The sequence below is a fragment of the Dioscorea cayenensis genome, chromosome 5, assembly GCF_009730915.1.
Source record: "Dioscorea cayenensis subsp. rotundata cultivar TDr96_F1 chromosome 5, TDr96_F1_v2_PseudoChromosome.rev07_lg8_w22 25.fasta, whole genome shotgun sequence".
In the NCBI taxonomy this organism is placed as follows: Eukaryota; Viridiplantae; Streptophyta; class Magnoliopsida; order Dioscoreales; family Dioscoreaceae; genus Dioscorea; species Dioscorea cayenensis.
In genome coordinates, this window is record NC_052475.1 from 12,803,532 (window position 1) to 12,826,769 (window position 23,238).

At 41.4% G+C, this 23,238-nt stretch overlaps 2 protein-coding genes across 8 annotated transcripts; both read left to right on the top strand.

Moving 5' to 3' along the window:
- The first annotated feature begins 506 nt into the window (after window positions 1-506).
- On the top strand, window positions 507-17,937 carry LOC120262160. 7 transcript variants are annotated; one of them, XR_005536709.1, is made up of 3 exons: window positions 507-811; window positions 3,153-3,270; window positions 3,396-3,658. XR_005536709.1 is itself a non-coding variant. In XM_039270232.1 (2 exons), exons 1-2 carry the CDS (start codon window positions 11,308-11,310, stop codon window positions 17,796-17,798), a joined length of 711 nt encoding a protein of 236 aa, XP_039126166.1. In that variant the 5' UTR covers window positions 11,019-11,307; the 3' UTR covers window positions 17,799-17,937. The 7 variants fall into 7 exon arrangements, 1 of the variants encoding a protein (XP_039126166.1); XR_005536710.1 differs by lacking the exons at window positions 3,153-3,270; window positions 3,396-3,658 and adding an exon at window positions 17,728-17,937; XR_005536711.1 differs by lacking the exon at window positions 3,153-3,270.
- A 2,841-nt stretch (window positions 17,938-20,778) lies between these two features.
- Window positions 20,779-23,027, top strand: LOC120259998. Its single transcript, XM_039267444.1, has 5 exons — window positions 20,779-20,823; window positions 21,403-21,656; window positions 22,011-22,359; window positions 22,452-22,688; window positions 22,773-23,027. Exons 1-5 carry the CDS (start codon window positions 20,779-20,781, stop codon window positions 23,025-23,027), a joined length of 1,140 nt encoding a protein of 379 aa, XP_039123378.1.
- Window positions 23,028-23,238: the final 211 nt, after the last annotated feature.

Below are 23,238 nucleotides of genomic sequence, written 5' to 3' on the forward strand. Positions count from 1 at the left end.
TATATGAATTTATAATCAAATTGGATTTGACAAATTATAGTCTCACAAGATGACAAATTTAGAGGCCAGGTTCACTTAGCATTCAACGTCTATTTCTCAAGACTCACGCCCTACTAGTGATGGTAGTGACATTTTAATTAACTAGATGAATTATAGTTTTGTTTATTATTTATTCATATTTTTATTAAACAAATTTTTTGGAATAATTTTTATGCATATGAATCAATGATATTATTATTTGTCAATATTTTTAGTTAAACAGATTTGTTGGAATACTTTGTTTTTATATGGATTATTGAAATAAATTTATTATTTTATTCTTTTTATGTGCTGATGATTTAGAAATGTATTTGAAACCTGATACGCATTTTCGAAAATAATTCATTTTTAAAACTTTTTATATTTTAAATGGATTATAAATAAACGGATTAAATACAGAATTATTTCTATTTGTAATATTAGAAATATATGTAAACTAGAAAATTTTCTGTGCCAAATACTGTAATGTTTGCAACCTTGGCCTTGTTGACCAAGTTTACCAGAGATATTTGTTTCCCTTTGACTATTTGATCGAATACTGAGCTTCCTGACACTGTTTCACATCAACCTGGCTTTTCACCTAGCTGGCTTCTCACCCGTGATGCTCCGGTCTTGTCGGGGTTGGTGGAAGGCTGCCTTTTAGAGAAACTCTCTCTTCTAGTCTTCCCCATCTTCTTCAAGCTCCCTCCTTCTCCTTGTTGGAACTCCAAGCTTGGGTGTGTTGGTGGCTGTGCTTCAGCTGTTGGTGGGTCTGCGATCTCGCCCTCTTAAGGTTATTTGTTGTGACTTTGCTTGAGGAGCTAGCTATGGTAGGGTTGTTGCTTGAGAACCTGGTGTGTAGCCTGTGTTTGTTTGTTTGTGTTGGGTGTAAGCATGAGTTTATATTTTTCCTTGGGAGCTTAGCATTACCTCTTTATTTCTATGCATGCTTCTTGTGAGGTTGGCTTGCTTAGGACCATGTTTCCCTAAATTTTTATACTGGAACTTAAAGCTTGTTGTGTTAATATCTCTTGAACTTGTGTTTGGTTGTGCTTATAATCTGGTGTTGAGCTTGTCTTTGTGAGCTAAGTAAGTTTTGGTATGCTTGGTTACAGTGTTAGTGTTGTAACCACTCATTTGATTTTGTGCCTTGATTGCTTACTGATGTTGGTATTTTTGGTGTTTAGTGACCATTTAAATGTATGCACATGTGTAGATGCATCTAGGTTGTCAGCATCTTTCCTTAGAGTAAATCGGTATCATGCATGGGTATTCATATCGGTTAACTTGGTCGGGTAAGGCTGCAGCTGGAGTGTGTTTTCCATGTAAACTTGATGTCTGCACTCATGCCTCTTAAACCTTACCATTTTAATTATGCTCTTAATTCTGTTGTTTGGGATTCTGAATTTAATTATCATGGCACTAGTGAGCATTACATTCATGAGTCATTTAACTAAATCCCTACTTATGTGCTTACGTTTGATAATTTAGAGTGTGAGCATGCCACCAATGTATGATTCCTTTGATTTGTTTTATTTTATTTTGTTGGTGGTTAGTTTTTATATTTGTAAAGACATTCTCTGACCATGCAATTATTGATGTCCTGGAGATTTATTTAGCCTTGATGTTGGTGTTAACCACCTAGTGCCCAGCTTTGATTTAGGCATGGTCTTAATGCTTGTCCTTTTTACTATTTGGTGTTTAATTTAAGGTTGTAAGGCATTTGAGTATTTATCCTCTTCCTGGCAACTCCATTCCAAGTTGGTTTCTTTAGTATTACTTTAAAATAGAGTTTTTATTTTAAATGTTTATGTGTGCATGTAGAAGCATTTATATATATTTATGCATGTAGTTTGAACGTGTGTTAATAGTGGTTATTAGTTTTGGAAAATCCTTATGTGCTGGTGTTCAAGCAAGCCCTCCTGGAGTATTTATATATATCATAGTTAATTTTTATTGGGTTAACTCTCTTTAATACTCCTGTAAATTTTAGTTCTTGTATATGTACTGTGTATCCATTCTATTCATGCAATTATATTAGTTTTATCTAGTTGGCAATTAAGCTTAGCATGTTAGGTTATTTTATTTCGAAGCTTAACACTTCCCTCTTAGATCATTCAGATTGGTTGTAATATTCGTTTATGCCCCTTTTAGTGTACATGGTTGTTCTGTTGCCTTCCTAGCTTTGAAATCTTTTATTAGTTGGGTTAGCTCGGGCTATAGTTATAAGCTAGGCCATGACCTAAGATTTGTAACCTAAGTTAGATTATTCTGTTTGGGTAGATCCGGTAGCGATCCCGAATCTGCGGGACTTATCGAACCCAACTTCGCAGCTCGGAGCCAAGTAGGCTCTCACACCCGAAATCTCCGTATTTTTGACAATTATTATGTATTTACGTTATTTAATTATTTTTGAAATTTCATTTAATTATTTATTTACTTACTTTTTTCATTTATTTATTTATTTAATTGTTCTATTTATTCAGTATTTTCTCTGTCTATATTTCATATTTCTGTGGTTTTAGTACGTCTCCATTCTTGGCTCGCCCAGCTAGGAGGAGTAAGTCCTAGCCATGTGTACATGTTTTCTGTAGTACCGCTACCCCCAAACTGCGGTTGAAGATCCGGCTTCGGCTGTTGATATTCTGTTCTATTCTGTTCTGACTTCACAGTCGATGATCTAGCCTCGTGTTGTTGATTTCTGTTATTAGCCAGGGAGATGTACATGACTGTTTGTGCGTGTTTTTCATATTTTTGGATTATTTCTGTATTCTACATATTTTCTGCATTCTGTATGAATTATGATCTATTATTCTGCAATATCTGCTTTATCTATAGTTTTTGCAACCATACTGGGCCCTTGTGTCTCATACATTCTGTGAATTCTGTTCTCTCAAAAGAAGATCAAGTCTAGGATCGGGGGGTGTGTAGGAGTCGTATTTTTGCTTTTTATCAGTATCACTATAGTGCACTTTTCTGTGAGTGTAAGGCTTGTTTTCTGACTATATTTGTACTTTGTAAACTGTTGGGTTGTATTTGCATTCTTTAGGGCTGCTAAAGCCCGTACTTGTATTCTTTAAGTTTCCAGTATCCTATTTGTGCTTATGTATTACTGTTCATATTCTGCTTGTTAGGGTTGACTCTGACCAGGTCAAATCTGAGGCCTTGCATCTAGTGCTACCCAAATCCATTGGATGCGGCCGATCTGTCAGCGGGCCCGGCTGTGGGGCTGGGGTGTGATAGATTAAAGTGGTATCAGACCTGTTGTTAGATGTCACCCTACTGATTTAAATTTTGTCTATCTTTGAGAGTTCTTTCTGAGAGTGGGTTTGGTAGTGTAACCTGTTCTAAAGTTCTGTATGTCTTTTAAACTGCAGAATCATACCAATGGGTAGAGGGTGACCTCGCAGAGGGCCTACAAGCCTATCCCTAGAGCCCATGCAGGAGTTGCAGGAGGCTCCTGATCATTCGGATGAGGAAATACAGCTGGAAGATCTACCGGATCCAGCTTCCATGACCGACATCATGAGGGACGTGATATTGTTGCTGCGTGCTCAGTGTCAGCAGCATACTCCTGGAGGTGGCTGAGACTTATCGGCCAAGTTCGGACGACATGCGCCACCCCAGTTCTCAGGGACCACTGACCCGATGGTAGTCGGGTTATTGGGTTAGTCGGATGAGAGGACCTTCCGAGCTATGCAGTGCCCATGCAGAGACAAGGTCAGGTTGGCTACTTTCATGTCAGGGGACGATCGCAGCAGCATTGGTTTGAGAACTAACTACACCTCAAAGGAGAGAGTTCTTTCGAGACTTGGAAGCAGTTAAAGAAAGCCTTCTACGCCAAGTATTTTCCTATGAGCCGATGAGTGCAGATGGAGAGGCAGTTCCTTAGTCTAAAGCAGGGGTCATTGAGTGTGGAGGAGTATGAGGTCGAGTTTGATAGGCTATCGCAGCTTTGCTTTCGACCTTAGTGTCGGATGAGAGCAGCAGATCTAGGCGCTCAGTAGATGGTTTGAAGACCCTACATCCCGGTGGGCCATCCGGAGCACCCGCGCCACCGCTAGAACCCTCGAAAGAATCAGTCTTCCGGGAGTAGCTCAGGGTATTCTAGAGGAAAGCATCGGTCACGACCTTTATAGCGGACTCCCCGAGCACATCATCGAGTTATAGAGGTAGGAGAACTTATGGTAGTGTTGCACTGATCTGCTCAGGTGTCCTACTTGTGGGGGAGCCATTCACAGTGAGTGTCGCCCGACATGACAGTGCATGTTATCAGGGTGACAAGAGGGGACCACTTTGTTGCTCGGTGTCCTTAAAGTCCGCCTTGGCCCCTGTGAAGGCGATAGGACTTGTAGTGCACTTGTTGAGCAGCCCCGGATCGCTCGAGGGGTCACGACACACGGGCGCTCCCAAACTGATCCCAGCAGAGTGCCTCGAGGGGTAGGCCAGGGAAGGCACTTATGGCAGACCAACCTTCTTTCTCTTCCCGTCCAGCAGGCCGTGGTAGGCCAGTTACTTAGGGGTGAGTATTTGATTTAACACAGGAGGATATTGAGGCATCTCACGACATTGTTGCAGGTATTATTACAGTGCATTCCTGCTATGCTTGTGCTTTGTTTGATCTTGGTGCTACGCATTCTTTTGTGCCGTCATTGTTTGCTCGCAAGAATTCTCTGTATGTTATGGATTTGTTGCATGTTCTGTGTGTTGCCACTCTTATTGTAGCGGTGAGAACGGTTAATCGGTTAGCACCATCCTGTTCTGTGGTCATTGAAGGGCGTGAGCTTTTTTGTTGATTTGTACTTGATGGAGCTGCGAGACTATGACGTCATTTTTCGGCATGGACTGGCTTTCTTCAGAGCTCACTGTAGTGGACTGTCACAGAAAGAAAGTGCACTTCTGTTTTCCTGACCATTAGGAATTTACCTTCAGTGGCAGTAAGGGGTACACCCTAGCTCAAGAGATCTATTCTTTGCAAGCTCAGAAGCTGCTCAGGAGGCCACTCGCACTGAGGCACGATGAGTGGATGTACCGGCTTGTCGCGAGTTCTCCGATATTTTCCCTGAGGATCTTCCCGGGTTACCTCCTGTGAGAGAGGTGGAGTTTGCCATCGATCTGGCTCTAGGAATGGCTCCTATATCTAAGGCACCGTGATCGGATGGCACCCGTTGAGTCGAAAGATCCGAAGAAGCAACCTGGAGGAACTGTTGGAGAAATGGTTTATTCGACCGAGCATGTCACCTTGGGGAGCCCTAGTTCTATTTGTCAAGAAGAAAGATGAATCTTTGAGACTGTGTATTGACTACCGTGAGTTGAACAAGGTGACGGTCAAGAATAAATACCCTTTGCCGAGGATTGATGATCTTTTGGACCAGTTGCAATGAGCTCATGTCTTCTCTAAGTTTGATCTGCGATCTCGATATCATCAGGTTCGAATCAAGGGCGAGGACGTCCCGAAGAGTGCTTTCCGTACACGGTATGGTCACTATGAGTTTTTGGTGATGCCTTTTGGTCTGACAAACACCCCAGCGGTATTCATGGATTTGATAAACAGGGTGTTTCGACACTACCTAGATCGATTCATGGTTGTCTTCATTGATGACATGTTGATTTACTCACAAAGCAAGTAGCAGCACGTGGAACACTTGAGGATTGTACTGGAGACACTGAGACAACATGAGTTGTATGCCAAATTTTCCAAGTGTGACTTCTGGCTCGATAATGTGGCTTTCTTGGGCCACGTCATCAGCAAGGATGGTGTTTCGTGGATCCCAAAAAGGTGGAAGCGATCGTGGACCTGAAGCGACCCTAGCACGTCGGGGAGATTCGAGCTTTCTGCTTAGTCAGCTACTATCGAAGGTTTGTGCTCGACTTCTCCGATTACTAGCACCATTGATAAGACCTGACCCGAAAAAGTTACCCGCTTTTACTTGGACTGAAGCTATGCAGCGGTGTTTCATAGAGTTGAATCGTAGACTCATATCTCGCAACAATCCTTGCCTTTAGCGAGAGTGGTTGTGGATACGTGATCTATAGTGATGCTTGCAAGACAGGCTTGGGGTGTGTTCTGATGCAGAATGGTCGAGTCATTGCCTATGCTTCAAGGCAATTGAAACCTCATGAGGAGAATTACCCCACCCATGATCTAGAGTTGGCAGCAGTCATTTTGCACTAAAGATCTCAAGACATTTTCTATATGGGGAGCCTTGTGAAGTGCACACCGACCATAAGAGTCTAAAGTACATCTTCACCCAAAAAGAGTTGAACATGAGGCAAAGGCGGTGGTTGGAGCTGATCAAGGACTATGACCTCAGTGTTCACTATCATCCAGGCAAAGCCAATGTGGTGGGCCGATGCTGCGAGGTGAGACATAGTTATGGAACCGCCATGGAGTTGGATCGAGCGTAAAACCAATTCTTGAGGAGATGAGGAGGTTCGAGTTGGAAGTCATTCCGCCAAGCTCCAAAGTTAGTCCGCCAACATGCACATCCCAATCGAATTTGCTGCAGAGGATCAAAGAGACTCAGATGTCGGACCACAAATTACAAGAAATTTGTGCTAAAGTTCAGGAAGGAGAGTTATCTCGCTCTCGGTGCATGAGGATGGTACCCTCGATTTGGAGATCGAGTTTACGTCCCCGATGATCCCCGATTTGAAGAGAGATATTCGGAGGAGGCCCATTACTCAAGCTACACGATCCACCCTAGAGGTACGAAGATGTATAGAGGACTCAAGGAACATTCATCGGTGGAACAACATGAAGCGAGAGATAGCTACTTTCGCGCCCTATCGCCTTACACCGTCAGAGGGTAAAGATAGAGCATCCGAGACCCGGCGGGTTACCTTCAACTGCTACCGATACCGAGTGGAAGTGGGAGCACATCACGATGGATTTTTGTGACTCGGGTTGCCCGTACTCAGTCGAAGCATGAGTCCGTGTGGGTGATTGTGGATCGCCTAACCAAGTCGAGACACTTCCTGTCTTTGAAATCTGGTTTGGGTCTTGAAAGGCTAGCCAAGTTGTACCTTGGAGAGATTGTGCGACTGTATGGCATTCCTGTATCAATCACATCTGATCATGATTCAAGATTCATCTCAAGGTTCCGAGAAGTCTCGCAATTAGCTTTGGGTACCAGTTAACATTCAAGATAGTGTTTCATCCACGCATGATGGCTAGTCTGAGAGGACTATTCAGATTCTGGAGGATATGCTTTGGGCATGTGCCATTGACTTTACCGATTCATGGGATCGTTATTTGCCTTTGGCAGAGTTTGCTTATAACAACAGTTTCCAGGCGAGTATTCAAATGACACCGTTCGAGGTTCTTTATGGGTGAAAGTGTCGATCTCCGGTGTGTTGGAGCGATGTGGGAGAGCGGAAGCTGCTGGGTCCAGAGATGTTGTAGATTGCAGAAGAGAAGGTGAAACTGATCAAGGAGCGATTGAAGACTGCTCAGAGTCGACAGAAGAGTTATGCAAACAAGCGCCGCTTAGACCTAGAGTTTCAAGTTGGGGATTCTGTTTTCCTGAGGACATCTCCTATGAAGTGCGTTGTGAGATTTGGAAAGCGTGGGAAGCAAAACCCCCGTTACATTGGACCTTTTGAGATTGTCGAGCGAGTTATCGCTTAGCCTTACTACCGAATCTAGCGCAGGTTCACAATGTCTTCCATATCCATATGCTGAGGAAGTATCTGTCAGACCCATCGCTTGTCATTCAGTAGGAACCAGTGGAGCTTCGGAAGAATTTGTCCAATGAATAGCAACCAGTGGAGTTCCGTTCATACAAAGAGCAGCAGTGGGAAAACCATGTGATTCCATTAATCAAAGTCAGGTGGAGCAACCACTCAAGTGATGAAGCTACTTGGGAGTGAGAGGTCGATCTGAGGGAGCGCAATCCCGAGTTGTTCCCCACTCTTAAAGTGAGTTTAGAGGACTAAACTCCTTTTAAGGGGGGGCGAGATTGTAATGTTTGCAACCTTGGCCATGTTGACCAAGTTGGACAGAGATATTTGTTTCCTTTGACTATTTGACCGAATACTAGGCTTCCCGACACTGTTTCTCCTTAACCTGGCTTCTCACCCAGCTAGCTTCACACCCGTGATGCTTCAGTCTTGTCGGGGTTGGTGGAAGGTTGCCTTTTAGAGCAACTCCCTCTTCTAGTCTTCCCAATCTTCTTCAAGCTTCCTCCTTCTCCTTGTTGGAAGCTCCAAGCTTGGGTATGCTGGTGGCTGTGCTTCAGCTGTTGGTGGGTCTGCGATCTTGCCCTCTTAAGGTTAGTTGGTGTGTAGCCTATGCTTGTTTGTTTGTGCTGGGTGTAAGCATGAGTTTATATTTTTCCTTGGGAGCTTAGCATTACCTCTTTGTTTCTATGCATGCTTCTTGTGAGGTTGGCTTGCTTAGGACCATGTTTCCCTAAATTTTTATACTGGAACTTAAAGCTTGTTGTGTTAATATCTCTTCAACTCGTGTTTGGTTGTGCTTATAATCTAGTGTTGAGCTTGTCTTTGTGAGCTAAGTAAGTTCTGGTAGGCATGGTTACAGTGTTAGTGTTGTAACCACTCATTTGATTTTGTGCCTTGATTGATTACTGATGTTGGTATTTTTGGTGTTTAGTGACCATTTAAATGTATGCACATGTGTAGATTCATGTAGGTTGTTAGCAATCAGCATCTTTCCTTAGAGTAATCCAGTATCATGCATGGGTATTCATATCGGTTAACTTGGTCGAGTAAAGGTCTGCACTGGAGTGTGTTTTCCATGTAAACTTGATGTCGAGACTCATGCCTCTTAAACCTTACCATTTTAATTATGTTCTTAATTCGTTGTTTGGGATTCCGAATTTAGTTATCATGGCACTAGTGAGCATTACATTCATGAGTCATTTAACCAAATCCCTACTTATGTGCTTACGCTTTGAAAATTTAGAGTGTGAGCATGCCAAACAATGTGTGATTCCTTTGATTTGTTTTATTTTTATTTTTGTTGGTGGTTAGTTTTTTTATATTTGTAAAGACATTCTCTGCCATGCAATTGTTGATGTCCCGGAGATTTATTTAGCCTTGATGTTGGTGTTAACCACCTAGTGTCCATCTTTGATTTAGGCATGGTCTTAATGCTTGTCCTTTTTACTATTTGGTGTTTAATTTAAGGTTGTAAGGCATTTGAGTATTTATCTTCTTCCTGGCAACTCCATTCCAAGTTGGTTTCTTTAGTATTACTTTAAATTAGAGTTTTTATTTTTAATGTTTATGTGTGCATGTAGAAGCATTTATATATATATTTATGCATGTAGTTTGAACGTGTGTTAATAGTGATTATTAGTTTTGGAAAATCCTTATGTGCTGGTGTTCAATCAAGCCTTCCTGGAGTATTTATATATATCATAGTTAATTTTTATTGGCTTAACTCTCTTTAATATTCCTGTAAATTTTAGTTCTTGTATATGTACTGTGTATCCATTCTAGGAGTGTGCATGTTAAGTGATTTTAGTTCAAAGCTTAACACTTCCGTCTTAGATCATTCAAATTGGTTGTAATATTCGTTTATGCCCCTTTTAGTGTGCATGGTTGTTCTGTTGCCTTGCTAGCTTTGAAATCTTTTATTAGTTGGGTTAGCTCGGGCTATAGTTATAATCTAGGCCCCGACCCAAGATTTGTAACCTAAGTTAGATTATTGTGTTTGGGTAGATTCGGTAGCGAGCCCAAATCTGCGGGACTTTTTGAACCCAACTTCGTAGCTCGGAGCCGTGGGCTCTAGACCCGAAATCTCCGTGATTTTCGACAATTATTATGTATTTAAGTTATTTCATTATTTTTGAAATTTTATTTAATTATTTATTTACTTACTTGTCATCTATTTATTTATTTAATTGTTCTATTTATTCGATGATTTTTCTCCGTCTCAGTATTTTCAGTATTTACGTAGTTTTTAGTACATCTCCATTCCTCGGCTCACTCGACTAGGAGGAGTAAGTCCTAGCCATGTGTACATGTTTTCTGTAGTACCGCTACCCCCAAACTGCGGTTGAAGATCCGGCTTCGGCTGTTGATATTCTGTTCTATTCTGTTCTGACTTCACAGTCGATGATCTAGCCTCGTGTTGTTGATTTCTGTTATTAGCCAGGGAGATGTACATGACTGTTTGTGCGTGTTTTTCATATTTTTGGATTATTTCTGTATTCTACATATTTTCTGCATTCTGTATGAATTATGATCTATTATTCTGCAATATCTGCTTTATCTGTAGTTTTTGCAACCATACTGGGCCCTTGTGTCTCATACATTCTGTGAATTCTGTTCTCTCAAAAGAAGATCAAGTCTAGGATCGGGGGGTGTGTAGGAGTCGTATTTTTGCTTTTTATCAGTATCACTATAGTGCACTTTTCTGTGAGTGTAAGGCTTGTTTTCTGACTATATTTGTACTTTGTAAACTGTTGGGTTGTATTTGCATTCTTTAGGGCTGCTAAAGCCCGTACTTGTATTCTTTAAGTTTCCAGTATCCTATTTGTGCTTATGTATTACTGTTCATATTCCGCTTGTTAGGGTTGACTCTGACCAGGTCAAATCTGAGGCCTTGCATCTAGTGCTACCCAAATCCATTGGATGCGGGCCGATCCGTCAGTGAGCCCGGTACTGGGGCTGGGGTGTGATAGATTAAAGTGGTATCGAGACTCGTTGTTAGATGTCACCCCTACTTGATTTAAATTTTTGTCTATCTTTGAGAGTTCTTTTCCGAGAGTGGGTTTGGTAGTGTAACTCTGTTCTAAAGTTACGTATGTCTTTTAAGCTGCGAGAATCATACCAATGGGTAGAGGGTGACCTCGCGGAGGGCCTACAAGCCTATCCCTAGAGCCCATGCAGGAGGAGCAGGAGGCTCCTGATCATTCGGATGAGGAAATACAGCTGGAAGATCTACCGGATCCAGCTTCCATGACCCAGACATCATGAGGGGACGTGATATTGTTGTCTGCGTGCTCGATGTCGCAGACATACTCCTGGAGGTGGCTGAGACTTATCGGCCAAGTTCGGACGACATGCGCCACCCCAGTTCTCAGGGACCACTGACCCGATGGTAGCTGGTTATTGGGTTAGTCAGATGAGAGGACCTTCTGAGCTATGCAGTGCCCAGACAGAGACAAGGTCAGGTTGGCTACTTTCATGCTGCGGGACAGTGCAGCGCATTGGTTTGAGAACTAACTACACCTCAAAGGAGAGAGTTCTTTCAGGACTTGGAAGCAGTTAAAGGAAGCCTTCTACGCCAAGTATTTTCCTATGAGCCGATGAGTGCAGATGGAGAGGCAGTTCCTTAGTCTAAAGCAGGGGTCATTGAGTGTGGAGGAGTATGAGGCTGAGTTTGATAGGCTATCGCAGTTTGCTTCGACCTTAGTGTCGGATGAGAGCAGCAGATCTAGGCGCTTCATAGATGGTTTGAAGACCTACATCCGGTGGGCCATCCGGAGCACCCGCGCCACCGCTAGAACCCTCGAAAGAATCAGTCTTCCGGGAGTAGCTCAGGGTATTCTAGAGGAAAGCATCGGTCACAGCCTTATAGCAGACCCCCGAGCACATCATCAGGTTATAGAGGTAGGAGAACTTATGGTAGTGTTGCACAGACTGTTCAGTGTCCTACTTGTGGGGGGAGCCATTCACAGGCGAAGTGTCGCCGTACAGCAGGTGCATGTTATCAGTGTGACAGTAGGGACCACTTTGTTGCTCAGTGTCCTTAAAGTCCGCCTTGGCCCCAGGAAGGCGATAGGACTTGTAGTGCACTTGTTGAGCAGCCCAGATCGTCTGAGGGGTCACGACACACGGGCGCTCCAGCCTGATCCCAGCAGAGTGCCTCGAGGGGTAGGCCAGGGAAGGCACTTATGGCAGACCAACCTTCTTTCTCTTCCCGTCCAGCAGGCCGTGGTAGGCCAGTTACTTAGGGGTGAGTATTTGATTTAACACAGGAGGATATTGAGGCATCTCACGACATTGTTGCAGGTATTATTACAGTGCATTCCTGCTATGCTTGTGCTTTGTTTGATCCTGGTGCTACGCATTCTTTTGTGCCGTCATTGTTTGCTCGCAAGAATTCTCTGTATGTTATGGATTTGTTGCATGTTCTGTGTGTTGCCACTCTTATTGTAGCGGTGAGAACGGTTAATCGGTTAGCACCATCCTGTTCTGTGGTCATTGAAGGGCGTGAGCTTTTTGTTGATTTGTACTTGATGGAGCTGCGAGACTATGACGTCATTTTCGGCATGGACTGGCTTTCTTCAGAGCTCACTGTAGTGGACTGTCACAGAAAGAAAGTGCACTTCTGTTTTCCTGACCATTAGGAATTTACCTTCAGTGGCAGTAAGGGGTACACCCTAGCTCAAGAGATCTATTCTTTGCAAGCTCAGAAGCTGCTCAGGAGGCCACTCGCACCAGAGGCACAGTAGCAGATGTACCAGTTGTCAGCGAGTTCTCTGATATTTTCCCTGAGGATCTTCCCGGGTTACCTCCTGTGAGAGAGGTGGAGTTTGCCATCGATCTGGCTCTAGGAATGGCTCCTATATCTAAGGCACCGTATCGGATGGCACCCGTTGAGCTGAAAGATCTGAAGAAGCAACTGGAGGAACTGTTGGAGAAATGGTTTATTCGACCGAGCATGTCACCTTGGGGAGCCCTAGTTCTATTTGTCAAGAAGAAAGATGAATCTTTGAGACTGTGTATTGACTACCGTGAGTTGAACAAGGTGACGGTCAAGAATAAATACCCTTTGCCGAGGATTGATGATCTTTTGGACCAGTTGCAATGAGCTCATGTCTTCTCTAAGTTTGATCTGCGATCTCGATATCATCAGGTTCGAATCAAGGGCGAGGACGTCCCGAAGAGTGCTTTCCGTACACGGTATGGTCACTATGAGTTTTTGGTGATGCCTTTTGGTCTGACAAACACCCCAGCGGTATTCATGGATTTGATAAACAGGGTGTTTCGACACTACCTAGATCGATTCATGGTTGTCTTCATTGATGACATGTTGATTTACTCACAAAGCAAGTAGCAGCACGTGGAACACTTGAGGATTGTACTGGAGACACTGAGACAACATGAGTTGTATGCCAAATTTTCCAAGTGTGACTTCTGGCTCGATAATGTGGCTTTCTTGGGCCACGTCATCAGCAAGGATGGTGTTTCTGTGGATCCCAAAAAGGTGGAAGCAGTCGTGGACTGGAAGCGACCTAGCACAGTCAGGGAGATTCGGAGCTTTCTCTGTTTAGCTGGCTACTATCGAAGGTTTGTGCTGGACTTCTCCAGATTACTAGCACCATTGATAAGACTGACCCGAAAAGTTACCCGTTTTACTTGGACTGAAGCTTGCGAGCAGTGTTTCATAGAGTTGAATCGTAGACTCATATCTGCAACAATCCTTGCCTTAGCAGAGAGTGGTTGTGGATACGTGATCTATAGTGATGCTTGCAAGACAGGCTTGGGGTGTGTTCTGATGCAGAATGGTCGAGTCATTGCCTATGCTTCAAGGCAATTGAAACCTCATGAGGAGAATTACCCCACCCATGATCTAGAGTTGGCAGCAGTCATTTTGCACTAAAGATCTGAAGACATTTTCTATATGGGGAGCCTTGTGAAGTGCACACCGACCATAAGAGTCTAAAGTACATCTTCACCCAAAAAGAGCTGAACATGAGGCAAAGGCGGTGGTTGGAGCTAATCAAGGACTATGACCTCAGTGTTCACTATCATCTAGGCAAAGCCAATGTGGTGGCTGATGCGCTGAGCAGGAGACATAGTTATGGAACTGCCGCGGAGTTGACTGAGCAGAAACCAATTCTTGAGGAGATGAGGAGGTTCGAGTTGGAAGTCATTCCGCCAAGCTCCAAAGTTAGTCTGGCCAACATGCACATCCCACCGAATTTGCTGCAGAGGATCAAAGAGACTCAGATGTCGGACCACAAATTACAAGAAATTTGTGCTAAAGTTCAGGAAGGAGAGTTATCTCAGTTCTCAGTGCATGAGGATGGTACCCTCAGATTTGGAGATCGAGTTTACGTCCCTGATGATCCTGATTTGAAGAGAGATATTCTGGAGGAGGCCCATTACTCAAGCTACACGATCCACCCTAGAGGTACGAAGATGTATAGAGGACTCAAGGAACATTACTGGTGGAACAACATGAAGCGAGAGATAGCTACTTTCGCTGCCCACTGTCTTACCTGTCAGTAGGTAAAGATAGAGCATCTGAGACTGGCAGGTTACCTTCAACCGTTACCGATACCAGAGTGGAAGTGGGAGCACATCACGATGGATTTTGTGACTGGGTTGCCCGTACTCGGCTGAAGCATGAGTCTGTGTGGGTGATTGTGGATCGCCTAACCAAGTCAGCACACTTCCTGTCTTTGAAATCTGGTTTGGGTCTTGAAAGGCTAGCCAAGTTGTACCTTGGAGAGATTGTGCGACTGTATGGCATTCCTGTATCAATCACATCTGATCATGATTCAAGATTCATCTCAAGGTTCTGGAGAAGTCTGCAATTAGCTTTGGGTACCAGATTAACATTCAGTATAGTGTTTCATCCACAGACAGATGGCTAGTCTGAGAGGACTATTCAGATTCTGGAGGATATGCTTTGGGCATGTGCCATTGACTTTACCGATTCATGGGATCGTTATTTGCCTTTGGCAGAGTTTGCTTATAACAACAGTTTCCAGGCGAGTATTCAAATGACACCGTTCGAGGTTCTTTATGGGTGAAAGTGTCGATCTCCGGTGTGTTGGAGCGATGTGGGAGAGCGGAAGCTGCTGGGTCCAGAGATGTTGTAGATTGCAGAAGAGAAGGTGAAACTGATCAAGGAGCGATTGAAGACTGCTCAGAGCCGACAGAAGAGTTATGCAAACAAGCGCCGCTTAGACCTAGAGTTTCAAGTTGGGGATTCTGTTTTCCTGAGGACATCTCCTATGAAGTGCGTTGTGAGATTTGGAAAGCGTGGGAAGCAAAACCCCCGTTACATCGGACCTTTTGAGATTGTCGAGCGAGTTATCGCTTGGCCTTACTACCGGATCTAGCGCAGGTTCACAATGTCTTCCATATCCATATCTTTCGAGGAAGTATCCGCTGGACCCATCGCTTGTCATTCAGTAGGAACCAGTGGAGCTTCGGAAGAATTTGTCCAATGAATAGCAACCCAGGTGGAGTTCCGTTCATACAAAGAGCAGCGAGTGGGAAAACCATGTGATTCCATTAATCAAAGTCGGTGGAGCAACCACTCAAGTGATGAAGCTACTTGGGAGTGAGAGGTCGATCTGAGGGAGCGCAATCCCGAGTTGTTCCCCACTCTTAAAGTGAGTTTAGAGGACTAAACTCCTTTTTAAGAGGGCGAGATTGTAATGTTTGCAACCTTGGCCATGTTGACCAAGTTGGACAGAGATATTTGTTTCCTTTGACTATTTGACCGAATACTAGGCTTCCCGACACTGTTTCTCCTTAACCTGGCTTCTCACCCAGCTAGCTTCACACCCGTGATGCTTCAGTCTTGTCGGGGTTGGTGGAAGGTTGCCTTTTAGAGCAACTCCCTCTTCTAGTCTTCCCAATCTTCTTCAAGCTTCCTCCTTCTCCTTGTTGGAAGCTCCAAGCTTGGGTATCTTTGGTGGTCGTGCTTCAGTTTGTTGGTGGGTCTGCGATCTTGCCCTCTTAAGGTTAGTTGGTGTGTAGCCTATGCTTGTTTGTTTGTCTTTGGGTGTAAGCATGAGTTTATATTTTTCCTTGGGAGCTTAGCATTACCTCTTTGTTTCTATGCATGCTTCTTGTGAGGTTGGCTTGCTTAGGACCATGTTTCCCTAAATTTTTTTATACTTTGGAACTTAAAAGCTTGTTGTGTTAATATCTCTTCAACTCGTGTTTGGTTGTGCTTATAATCTAGTGTTGAGCTTGTCTTTGTGAGCTAAGTAAGTTCTGGTAGGCATGGTTACAGTGTTAGTGTTGTAACCACTCATTTGATTTTGTGCCTTGATTGATTCTCGATGTTGGTATTTTTTTGGTGTTTAGTGACCATTTAAATGTATGCACATGTGTAGATTCATGTAGGTTGTTAGCAATCAGCATCTTTCCTTAGAGTAATCCGGTATCATGCATGGGTATTCATATCGGTTAACTTGGTCAGGTAAGGCTGCAGCTGGAGTGTGTTTTCCATGTAAACTTGATGTCAGCACTCATGCCTCTTAAACCTTACCATTTTAATTATGTTCTTAATTCTGTTGTTTGGGATTCTGAATTTAGTTATCATGGCACTAGTGAGCATTACATTCATGAGTCATTTAACCAAATCCCTACTTATGTGCTTACGTTTGAAAATTTAGAGTGTGAGCATGCCAGCAATGTGTGATTCCTTTGATTTGTTTTATTTTATTTTGTTGGTGGTTAGTTTTTATATTTGTAAAGACATTCTCTGGCCATGCAATTGTTGATGTCCTGGAGATTTATTTAGCCTTGATGTTGGTGTTAACCACCTAGTGTCCATCTTTGATTTAGGCATGGTCTTAATGCTTGTCCTTTTTACTATTTGGTGTTTAATTTAAGGTTGTAAGGCATTTGAGTATTTATCTTCTTCCTGGCAACTCCATTCCAAGTTGGTTTCTTTAGTATTACTTTAAATTAGAGTTTTTATTTTTAATGTTTATGTGTGCATGTAGAAGCATTTATATATATATTTATGCATGTAGTTTGAACGTGTGTTAATAGTGATTATTAGTTTTGGAAAATCCTTATGTGCTGGTGTTCAATCAAGCCTTCCTGGAGTATTTATATATATCATAGTTAATTTTTATTGGCTTAACTCTCTTTAATATTCCTGTAAATTTTAGTTCTTGTATATGTACTGTGTATCCATTCTAGGAGTGTGCATGTTAAGTGATTTTAGTTCAAAGCTTAACACTTCCGTCTTAGATCATTCAAATTGGTTGTAATATTCGTTTATGCCCCTTTTAGTGTGCATGGTTGTTCTGTTGCCTTGCTAGCTTTGAAATCTTTTATTAGTTGGGTTAGCTCGGGCTATAGTTATAATCTAGGCCCCGACCCAAGATTTGTAACCTAAGTTAGATTATTGTGTTTGGGTAGATTCGGTAGCGAGCCCAAATCTGCGGGACTTTTCGAACCCAACTTCGTAGCTCGGAGCCAGGTGGGCTCTGCACCCGAAATCTCCGTATTTCTGACAATTATTATGTATTTAAGTTATTTCATTATTTTTGAAATTTTATTTAATTATTTATTTACTTACTTGTCATCTATTTATTTATTTAATTGTTCTATTTATTCAGTATTTTCTCTGTCTGTATTTCGTATTTCTGTAGTTTTTAGTACATCTCCATTCCTGGCTCACTCAGCTAGGAGGAGTAAGTCCTAGCCATGTGTACATGTTTTCTGTAGTAGCGCTACCCCCGACTGCGGTCAAAGATCCGGCTTCGGCTGTTGATATTCTGTTCTATTCTGTTCTGACTTGATAGTCGATGATCTAGTCTCGTGATGTTGATTTCTGTTATTAGCCAGAGAGATGTACATGACTGTTTCTGCGTGTTTTTTTGTATTTTTGGATTATTTCTGTATTCTGCGTATTTTCTGCATGTTGTATGAATTATGATCTATTATTCTGCAATATCTGCTTTATCTGTTGTTGCTGTGATCCTACTAGGCCCTTGTGGCTCATGCACTCTGTGAATTCTTTTCTCGCAGGAGAAGATCAAGTCTATTATCGGGGGGTGTCTAGGAGTTGTATTTTCTGCTTTTTGTCAGTATCACTGTAGTGCACTTTTCTGTGAGTGTAAGGCTTGTATTCTGACTGTATTTGTACTTTGTAAACTATTGGATTGTCTTTGTATTTTGTAGGGTTGTTAAAGCCCGTACTTGTATTCTTTAAGTCTCTAGTATCCTATTTGTGCTTCTATAATACTGTTCATATTCTGCTTATTAGGGTTGACTCTGACCAGGTCAAATCTGAGGCCTTGCACCCAGTGGGACCCAGTCCCATTGGGTGCGGCCGATCTGTCAGCTGGCCCGGCTGTGAGGCTGGGGAGTGACAAATACATTTCTAATTTTTTGTTTAGATATAAATCAGTTTCCAAATTCTGAAACTGATTTGTATGGGTTTTGTTAGTACAACCGCACTATAATTGGCATGATTTAACACCAAGACAAGATGACGTGGCACCATGTGTGATGTGGCATAATTGATGACATGGCAAAGCATGGTGACATGGCAAGTAGTCTTAGCTTGCAGGCAAATATCCTGGGAGATCTTGGAGAAGCTATTTTTGGTAATGTGTTACAACTTGAAGACAAAATCATATCACGACCATATTTAGGTGATTTGATTGAAGACTAAATATGGATGGAGCTTAATTGAAGAAATACCTATTAATGGTATGATTGAAGGCTATTGATGGTATGATTTGAAGAAACCTTAATGAGGATGATTGAAGACTATTAAGGGCAAGATTTGAAGATATGCCTATTGTTGGCATGATTGAGATGATTGATTGAAGATCTTTCTTATGAAGATTTGAAGACCAAACTTGGATAAATTGAAGATCAAGTTTGGACAGTTTCGTGAAGACGCACAAGGACGTGCGCCTTTTGCAAGGGGACTGCGTGATGAGGAACTAAGGAGGTAGGCTAGTTGCCGGCAGTTGGGATAGGGAAATTTGACTGCACCGACTCGGACTAAGCATGACCTGGAGGTTGATGGGTCTTGAGGTCATCCGTAACCTAACCAGAACTCAGTCAAGTCAGCAGTCAGGGCAATGTTGCAATTCATGTTACAACAAGAGTTACAACAGCTAATTTTAGAAGGTTTTTAAATTAGTAGCAGCAGAGATTCTAAAAGAGGTATGTGCTATATTTGGGATGTTGAGGCGTCTATATACGCTACCTTGCTCTGATATTGGGCGTCTCTCTTGTGAAGGAGAGTGTGTGAGCATAAGACAATCTAAAGAGGGTAGTGATCTTTATTGTTGGGAGAGTGAGTTACAAGTGTTTGTACTCATCTATTTTCACCTCTTTTAGTGGATTGTTTATCTCTGGGCTTGGCCCCCAGACGTAGGCGAGTGGACACCGAACTGGGTTACCAATCTTGTGTGTCTCCTTCTTGTTTGGTTTGTGTGAGCTTGCATGAGTGTTTGAGTGTTCTCTAAACCACAAACCACATTGGCGGAACTAACATGTTTATATCTGTTTAGAAATTAAAATGAAATTTATTCTATTTCTATTTATAAATTTGAAAATTGATTTAATTTTGTTGTAAATCCGTTTCTAAATTTTGATAATCCAAGACAATACATTATATGAAACTGATAGCCAAATGGAATTGATCTAGGATTACTAACAGGAACTTCTAATTATGTTGAAATTTAAAAATCAAAAGCAAAGGAACTTGTTAATTACAAGATATTGGAAAATTGCTTACAGGTCTCTACCTAGAGTTCCTTTAACCAATATCATTTGTGAGAGTGCCCATTGGAGAGATGAATGAACCCTGAAATGCTTTTAAACAGGTGAGTTAGTTCTTTTTCATTTCTCCTAGATAATGTTCACCCTATTAATTAAATTGAAGCCTTAAATAGATTTGAATTAGTTTTGGATCGTTCCAGAAGTGAATCGTGTTATTGGCAGTGCCGGAACCAAGGGGGGCGAGCAGGGGCTTCAGCCCCCCCTTGGCTCCTGAAAAACCTTTGATAAGCTTCATTGTCCATTGATTGCAGCCCCCCCTCATTGCCCATAATCAGCCCCCTATGTTTGGATCTTGGATGGCTCATGTTTTATGGCTGTGAATGTGTGAATCTCCATCAAGTCACTAACGCCGACGCGGACTGCCGACGGGACGATGAATGATGGCGAGCCGAACGCCGACGATCAGATAATGAGCAAAGGACTCTCCTCAACCTGGTATTATTATGATTTATGGCCATGGGTGCATCCGTGCATGAGCCATGACTCATGAGTGCATCAATGATTTATGATTCAATGGACACCAGACAAACAATGGATGATTTTGTTATGATGGATGGTGTCATGGTATTATGGTAATGTGGTTGTTAACTAAACAATGAGAGACAGGGCAATTAAGATGTAAATTTGTAATTAGTAAAAGCATGATTGGTTGTAAACAATCATGAAGTTAGTGTGGAATGGGTTGGCATACCACATGTTTGTAGAAATGTCTCATAGAGTTATAGGGGCTACTACATCTTTGTTGTCTTCTTATGTATGTACTCATCTATTACAAATTACAATGAAAAGATTGAATCATTAAAACTTGAAAGGCAGCCAAATTAATTTGCATCATATTCTCTTCCTTCCTCTCTTTTTCTTCTCCTTCTTCATCCATTTCCTTCTCTTGCAAGCTGCAGCCCTTTCACAAAATCTCAAATCTAAAAATTGGCATTTGGCAACTTGGATTCCACCACTCCCAGACGCCAATGTTTAGGTTAGCTGGTTAATAGTTAATGCCTTAATGGTTATAAGGTTATTGAATTTAGTTTCATGGAGCTTAAAGTCTAAAATGCTTTATGTTTATGCTTGTTAATTGTTATAACTCATTACTCATGTAAAGCAAGTTATATTTGTGTTAAGATTTTATTTTTTAGAAAGAAGATTTGTATAAATTGTGATTCTATGAAGTGAATCATAGACTCATAGTTGATGTCCATGCAATGTTTTTTTCTTTTGAAGAAAGAATGTGGACATGGTTATTGGTTAACATGTAAAATTGTAAATGATGTGGGAATGATGGTGGATGAAACATCAAACATCCTTGGAGGGGCTGGTTCAATGGTTTGAGTTTATAAATTTATGATGGATTTGACTCATTGTTTTAGGACTTAGAAAGTTAGAAGGATGCAGGATGCTTCTTATAAAATAACCCCATATGGCCATATTATGCCACCAAAGTGCTCTTTGACTTTGTTATTCAAATGTTGTGTCAGGTTGTCTTGATGAATGTTGGCACTTATTTGAGTATTCCATCTATCCATGGGGGTTGGGGCAACAACAATGAATATATGGGCAGATGGGCTTGGGATTTTACTTGTTAAATTGTTAAAAAAAAAACTATGAATTTTATGAGAATTTTATTAGGAAGAAAAAAGGATTCCATACATACTCTCTTTTTTGTCACTTGCCAAAAGTTCACTTGGAGATTAGTTCCCATGATTAACTATCTCTGTTTTTTTTTTACAAAATTCATGAGACACTTAGGGTTCCATACATGAAAAAATTGTACTATGTATGTATTTGTACTATTTTATTTTATTTTATTTTGTTTTTAATAAAAAATGTTTATTCTACTAAAAAATCTTGCTATATGTTAAATTGTTCTTGTTAATTGATTTCTATTGGTTATGTGCATTGTAGTGTGGAGAAAAGTTATTATTTATTCCTTATTGCAATCTTGATGTGGAGGAGTTCCTAAATCTAAAGCCTAAAGATTGTCCCATCATCTGTAAGTTGCTTGATACTTATTTTGAGAATGCCATTGGTTGTCTATTTGCCAAACATGGGTTATCTCTTTCAAGACTGAGAGGACAAGGATATGATGGGGCTTCAAATATGGGAGGAAAATTCAATGGTTTGAAGGCACTTGTCCTAAAAGAAAATCCATATGCAAGGTATATCCATTGTTTTGCTCATCAGCTCCAATTAGTGATTGTCGTTGTTGCTAAAGACAATCGAATTGTGAGTGATTTTTTCTAATATGTTATTATGATTGTTAATGCGGCGGGATCATTATGCAAAAGAAAAGACCAACTTCGGAAACATCACCATGATAGGTTGGTTGAGCAATTGGAAAAGGTAGAGATAGTCAGTGGATGAGGAAAACATCAAGAATCTAGCTTAGCAAGACCGGGTGATACTCGTTGGGGGTCGCATTACACTACCATTCTCCGACTAATCTCAATGTGTACTTCAGTGTTAGATGTCCTCCAAAATGTGCATGCTGATGGTGCTTCAAATGATAATAGAGGCATAGCGGCAAGTTTGATTGAAAAAATGGAGAATTATCAATTTGTGTTTGTGATGTATTTGATGAGGCATTTATTGGGAATAACAAATGAGTTATCACTTGCTTTACAACAAAAAGATCAAAATATTGTTCAAGCAATGCGTTTGATTGAAGTTGTAAAGGCTCGTCTTCAAGACTTGAGGGAGACAGGATGGGAGGCATTTTTGGAGGAAGTCAGCTTTTTTTGTGAACAAAACTCAATCCCAGTGCCTAATATGGCTGATAATATGCGAGTCCGCGGTCGTTCTAGACGGGAAGGGCAAGTCATTACTCATTTTCACCATTACCGCGTTGAAATTTTCTGTGAGGTTAGTATTATTTATAGTTATTATATTTTTGTAAATCTCATTAATTTAGTTTCTTAGAAATATTTGTAATTTTATCATTGTTGCAATGTTAGGTCATTGATTTGATTTCACAAGAAATGCAAAACCGCTTCCCAGAAACTAGCACAGAATTACTTCTTCTTCTATCATGCCTTGATCCAAGGGACTCATTTTCCAAATTCAACATCTACAAGCTACTTCGTCTTGCAGAACTTTATCCAGAAGATTTCACAATGACTGAGCGCATGATGCTTGAGGATCAACTTGCTACTTTTATTTATGATGTGCGGCATGATACAGATTTTATAAATGTTGGGGACTTGGGAGGTTTTGCTAGGAAGATGGTTGAGACAGGCAAACATATTATTTTTCCACTCATTTATCGCCTTATTGAGTTGGCATTGGTTTTACCAGTTGCGACAGCTAGTGTTGAGAGGATGTTTTCGGCGATGAATATTGTGAAAGCTGACTTACGCAATAAAATGGGAGACGAGTGGATGAATGATAGCCTGGTTGTCTATATTGAGCGCGAGGTTTTTGCAACTATAGACAATGAAGCAATTCTATTACCTCCTCTTAGTCTGAGCCACATGGCTCACATTTCTAGCATTAACATTGGCATTGGTTCTAGTTCAAGTGTACGCAAATAGCTATTGTATGTTTTTCCCTAATTATGTATTCAAATTGTGGTTGTTTTATTCAAAAAATTTATTATCTCATTATTTACAAATCGGACAAATGCTTATTTAGATGCATTTTTTTTATATATATATTTTGAATTAGCCCCCCCTGCTACTAAATCCTGGTTCCGCCACTGGTTATTGGAGCCATTTATAAGGGCTATCTATGCAAAGTGCACAT

Coding starts and splice junctions, on each gene's coding strand:
- LOC120262160 (XM_039270232.1), top strand. CDS start 11,308: ATGGAGAGGCAGTTCCTTAGTCTAAAGCAGGGGTCATTGAGTGTGGAG. Junction 11,948..17,727: donor GGTAGGCCAGTTACTTAGGG/GTGAGTATTTGA, acceptor CTTTTCTCGCAG/GAGAAGATCAAGTCTATTAT.
- LOC120259998 (XM_039267444.1), top strand. CDS start 20,779: ATGGTGGATGAAACATCAAACATCCTTGGAGGGGCTGGTTCAATG. Junction 20,824..21,402: donor TTGGAGGGGCTGGTTCAATG/GTTTGAGTTTAT, acceptor TGTGCATTGTAG/TGTGGAGAAAAGTTATTATT. Junction 21,657..22,010: donor AAAGAAAATCCATATGCAAG/GTATATCCATTG, acceptor AAATGATAATAG/AGGCATAGCGGCAAGTTTGA.